General features: G+C 36.7%; 2 protein-coding genes across 3 annotated transcripts in view; one reads left to right on the forward strand and one right to left on the reverse strand.

The window, feature by feature from the left end:
• LOC107642435 lies at nt 1,010–2,852 on the forward strand. The gene has a single exon (XM_016345788.2). The coding sequence runs from the start codon at nt 1,258–1,260 to the stop codon at nt 2,716–2,718; it is 1,461 nt and encodes a 486-aa protein (XP_016201274.1). The 5' UTR covers nt 1,010–1,257; the 3' UTR covers nt 2,719–2,852.
• The window catches only part of LOC107642434 (protein NUCLEAR FUSION DEFECTIVE 4-like), a 5,635-nt gene continuing 2,925 nt past the window's right edge, over nt 2,934–5,643 (reverse strand). Inside the window, exons 2-4 of one of the 2 annotated variants that reach the window (XM_021122802.1) lie at nt 4,378–5,306; nt 3,728–3,917; nt 2,934–3,621 (exon numbers count right to left, since the gene is read on the reverse strand). In XM_021122802.1, the coding sequence (XP_020978461.1) occupies nt 3,529–3,621; nt 3,728–3,917; nt 4,378–5,306 (1,212 nt within the window). In that variant the 3' untranslated portion in view covers nt 2,934–3,528. Of the gene's footprint in view, nt 3,918–4,377; nt 5,307–5,643 lie in introns of both variants that reach the window. The other variant, XM_016345787.2, reaches the window with a different exon arrangement.

Consider the following 5,643-nt stretch of genomic DNA (forward strand, 5'->3'; position numbering starts at 1 on the left):
ATTTATTTTTAATGTATATTTTATATTTTAATATATATTTGATATTAATAATTAATTTTAGTTAACTTTAGTATGGTGACGCTCATTGCTTCAAGTTTAATCCTTTTCCATGTGATTGGCAAATTATAAGAGCAATTGTATTCTCATGCAAACGCTATGTACTCAGTTTTATACAATGTCATATGGTTTTGACTATGGTTTATATATACTCCAAAAGTGGTGAGATACCAAATCTTTAGGCTTTCAAACCATGTACGCAAATTGCAATACCCGTTCTCCGAGTCAAACCGTTGACTTCTATTATAATAAAAAAGGTGGTTTATTAAATTTTAATGTAACAAAGTAGCTGGATATTAAATTTGGGCCATGTTAGGGGGAAAAATTCCTTATCTTACCTTTTTCATATAGTTTTTATATTAGTGAATATAATAAATAACAGCCCTAAAATATAATATTTAATATAATTATCTATTAATATCAGTTTTTTTAGATAATTATTCAATAATAAATATAAAAATAGATATTTTTATGTGACATAGATGCATTGGAAACTTATAGTATCAAAGTTAAATTCATCCTTCTTTGTAGAAAGGATATATATACTTTCGAGATGTATAATTAATGATTTAGGGTTTATTTTTTAATTTTAAAATAAAAATGACAAATTTTCATCCATATACACCATAACAATACCAATAATATACACTGAAATTTGTCAATGAGTTATAGCTCAAATATAGTCTCCCCATACTCAATTAAGAGGTTGCGTGTTCGAGTCTCCTATCTTTGCTAAAAAAAATATATATATATACACTGAAATTTTATAGAAGAGCAGAATACTTGTGATCCCATATTTCAATGCTAATATGCTTATGTAGCAAATAACTTAGGCTAGCCACTTTTGACTCTAGATGAAGAAGAAGAAGAAGTTAAAAAGTTTGTGTATAGCATGAAAAAAGACAAGTTAGGCATGAATTCAGGACATTAAAATAATAGTCCATAATGGCATGATAAATAATAGAAACAATATCAAACTCAAAACCTTACGAAAGCTATGGCACATGACTCCACTTTTTCTTTCCCATCAAAGGGGCGTGAGAAACGCACTGAAAAGAAGAAAATTCCTACCCAATACACGTTTCAGTGCACCCTTACCTTCCTAGCTATACTTTCCAATCTCCATAGATTCTTCATCACTTCACAAAACATTCAAGTTCCTAACAAAACATCTCATCAGAACCCATCTTGTGTTTAAACATGGCCTTAAACAACAAACAAAGAAAACTCAATTCCCCTTTTAACTTCAACCTCTGTATCACCCTTTTCTTTGTTGTTCTCTTCACTTTGCCAGCACTTTTCCTCCTCCACACCCCAACAAACACCTCCATATGCACCACCTTTTCTAAATCTAAGGCCTGGTCCGGCGATCTTCGCTTGGCCGAGTTTTCGTGGAACAAGCTGGATTTCTTGAACCACAAGCAACCTCCTATATCTCTCAAGATTGCAGTGTTCTCTAGAAAATGGCCTATTAGCACCACCCCAGGTGGCATGGAGCGCCATGCTCACACACTTCACACAGCTCTAGCGCGCCGAGGCCACCAAGTTCATGTGTTCACCTCTCCTGAAGGAACTCCAGTCACATCTGATGATAACAATCACCAAGCAGATGCACCTTCCTCACCTCACATTCATTGCCATGAAGGGGAGCCGGGCAGGTGGCGCTACAACAAAGCATGGGAGCAGTTTCTTGAAGAGAATCAGCGCGAACCATTCGATGTTGTCCACTCAGAAAGCGTGGCGCTTCCTCATTGGATAGCAAGAAACCTTCAGAACCTTGCCGTGTCTTGGCATGGCATAGCATTGGAGAGCTTGCAATCAAGCATATTCCAAGATTTGGCTCTTAGGCATAATGAGCCTATGTCCCCTGATTTCAACTACAGTGTTCAAGGGGTTATTCCTAAGGTTTTGAATGAGATAAGATTCTTCAGAAACTATGCTCATCATGTTGCTATTAGTGATAGTTGCGGCGAGATGCTAAGGGATGTTTACCAGATTCCAAGCAGAAGAGTGCATGTAATTGTCAATGGTGTAGATGAGGATGATTTCAGAGAAGATTTGGAACTGGGAAAAGAGTTTAGAACCCAAATTGGGATTCCAAACAATGCGAGCTTGGTTCTTGGTGTGGCTGGAAGATTGGTTAAGGACAAAGGCCATCCTCTGCTTTATGAAGCATACTCAAGGCTAATTCGTAAGCACCCTAATGTGTACTTGATAGTCGCCGGCTCTGGACCATGGGCGAATCGCTACAAGGATTTAGGGAGGCAAGTTCTTGTTCTAGGATCTATGGATCCATCCATGTTAAGAGCATTTTACAATGCTATTGACATATTTGTTAATCCTACATTAAGGCCCCAAGGGCTTGATCTTACTCTAATGGAGGCAATGATGAGTGGGAAGCCACTTTTGGCATCAAGGTTTCCAAGCATCAAAGGTACTATTGTGGTTGATGATGAATTTGGCTTTATGTTTTCCCCCAATGTTGAGTCCCTATTAGAGGCACTTGAGGCAGTGGTGAATGAAGGGAAAGAAAGGCTTGCAAGAAGGGGAAAGGCATGCCGTGAATATGCAAATTCTATGTTCACAGCTAGAAAGATGGCATTAGCATATGAGAGGCTATTCCTATGCATTAAAAAGGATACATTTTGTTCCTATCCTTGACCAACTTAGATTTGATAGATACTATTCTTTTTTGTTTACTTTTGTTGTTTTTTTTCTTAATGCTTCTTTCATTCAGTATTACATGATCACAGTACAAATTCAAAAATGTATCAATTCATATATAGTTCTCATAACTGTAACATCTTGTATCACACTATGGCTTCCATCTTGGAATGCATAACTTCTGTATGATGATTATTTTGCAGCCAATAAAAAAGAAGCAACAATAGTTTCAGCAATCAAAAAGAGAACTGGCAGTTCATACACATTAACAGTGGCACCTTCACTGATACATTAAACTCAATGAAACTTTTATTTTCTTTCTTTTTTCACATTTTGCTGCGAAAGACGCATGCCAGAGGTACTTCTTCATAAGGCTTCTAAGGATTCTAAGACAGTCATGATGATTCTGGTTTCTGCTGCGACCTTAGCAACTAACAACAGGTGATTAACCAGAATTTGAGGTAATAGCAAAAGGACTTGAAATAGTAAAAGCCAAAAGGTCTTGGTTAAAGTCATAAAATCAATGAAGCTTGTCTTTTTGCTCTTACCAAGAAACAATAGGCCCTAAAAATTACAAAATTGGTTTCTACTTATCATCTGACTTTGTAAATAGATCTAAATATCTCATATCATAGCCTATATAAGATATGTCAAGTTTCTGCTATGATTGCTATATACAATCCTATGGTGATCATTTCAATACAAATGCTAAGAGTTAAGAAACAATTGATGTTTGTGTTGAAATTCGGTGTCTCTCAAAATGATCATAAGCATGTTTGGTTCTCAAGAACAAGAGCAGACTAGAAACTAGTCCCACAACAGATAAGCATCCCCACAATACAAATGTCCAGAAATAGCATTTCCTTCCCATGCATACCAATGTTTCAGACAATGAGTTCCCTGGTATTGAGTAAGCATTGGAATCATACACCAGAGCAGCAAGAAAACCATAGAGAAGTGACCCAATTGGGATGTTTGTTATGAGGATGTTGTGATTAACGCTCACACTGTTAGGTCCAAAGAGTTCTGATGTAACTGACACGGCGGCTGCAAATATGAATCCAGAGCTCAAGCCAATTATTGCAGTGCCTGCATGAAGTGCTGCAGCACTGTCTGATGAAGCAAGCAAGATGAACGCGATTGGGGTTGGCATAAGTGCAATGGTTAGCCATCCAGTCCTTGCAAAGTAGAACTTACTGCCACACGTAAACGATAGTACCATCATAACATGTTACAAGATTCAGTTTTAAAAGAAAGACTCACAAGTGCAATGGTTCCTGAAAAATTCATACACCACAGTATAGACTTCAAACATATACACTTTAGTCCTTATTAATCAATTACCGTTTAATCCTTGAAACATTTTAGTTTAGCTACTTTAGTTCTTAGAAGATTATGGTACATATATTTTAGTCCTCAAGAAATTTAATTTTTTTAAGAACTAAAATATTATAAAATAATAATTGTTCAGAGATTGTTTTAAAACAAAATTATCTTAAGAGACTAAAGTTTTATGTGACTAATCTTTAGAGACTAAGTAAAACAAATCTTTTTTGGAGACTAAAGTATAGCTCCAAGAACAAATTCCCTTCCCCTGCATTAGTCCCCAAAAGCACTGATATAGTATAGAGTATAAAAAGATGAGGAAGTACTTACTTTCTAATATAGTCTGGTGCTGCTGAAAGCAAACGGCCAAAAAAGGAGAAAGATGAGTATAGTGTAACAAGTGTTGAAGTAGTTGAGCTCATGCCTAAAGATTGTGCTATCTGTCCAAGATTGTTGCTGTAGACAAGACCAATTGTACCTCCACAGAAGTATGCAACATAGTAAAGCCAAAAATCCAACCTTCTAACAAGAACTCCAGCTGGGTGCTCTTCACCCAGCATTGCCAACTGATCCTGCCCAAACACTCGCTCACAACACACATCACTACTTTTAGCACTTTGAGTTCTATACATGGATCCATTCTCATTCATCAAGGTATAACCATCTCCATTGCTGAGAGTGCTGTTTTGGCGAGCAAGGAGTTCTTTATGGAGCTCAAGATCATTAACATGGACAAGAATGAAGCCAGAACCATCAATTCTAATGGTGGAATGAATGGTACGGCGAAACCAGTCTCTGGCATATATGATTCCGGGGATGCATAGTGGAGATACAAGAAGTATAAGGGCTCCACCAAGGTAAAACCTTGCAGTGGTTACATCAGAAGTTGATGAACCAAAGAGGAGAAGGTAGATGCCAGTGAAGATTGCTAAGATGTTGAGTATGAAGAATATGACTGAGTTTCTTCTGACCCCATCTGGGGGAAGAGGATCAACAATGGGTTGGCGAAGGATTGGGACAAGTGCTGCAAAGGAAATGAGGAGGGGAACAATGGCATTGAGAAGAAGGTATATTGAATCTGATGAAGGGTTTATTGAGGTTGCAGCAAGAGTGTAGAGTGCTGCACTCACACCATTGTAGCTGACAGTTAAGGAAAGTGCAAGGGGCCTGTTGATTTGGAAGTTCCTTATGCATAGGACAAAGCAAACTGTGTTGAACCAGCATATGCTGCACCCACCTAAGAAGCTCAGGAAAAACACCTACCACATGCAAAAGCAAGAGTTAAGTCTTAGGAGCTAGTTTACTACTTCAAGCAAACCTATAAGCAATTCTTTATCAATATTGCATTGCATATTTGCATCTTAGAGATAATCATAACAGTGAAATCTCAAATTAAACTTAACAGTCATATTGGCATGAGTTGTGTTATGTTCAAATATCACATACTATAATAGCCAAATTTAGGGTAAAGTATACTTTTTTTTCTTCTAATATTTGCAAATTTTTTTAAAGATATCTTTAATCTCATTCAATTTTACTTTTAACGTTTTTTATTTATTCAATTTTATTATTAACATTTTCAACATTTTAGATAGA

Source organism: Arachis ipaensis, chromosome B05 (genome assembly GCF_000816755.2).
Source record: "Arachis ipaensis cultivar K30076 chromosome B05, Araip1.1, whole genome shotgun sequence".
Taxonomy (NCBI): Eukaryota; Viridiplantae; Streptophyta; class Magnoliopsida; order Fabales; family Fabaceae; genus Arachis; species Arachis ipaensis.

Bases quoted from the DNA above. Each gene is read 5' to 3' on its own strand.
- LOC107642435 (XM_016345788.2), top strand. From the start codon at position 1,258: ATGGCCTTAAACAACAAACAAAGAAAACTCAATTCCCCTTTTAACTTC.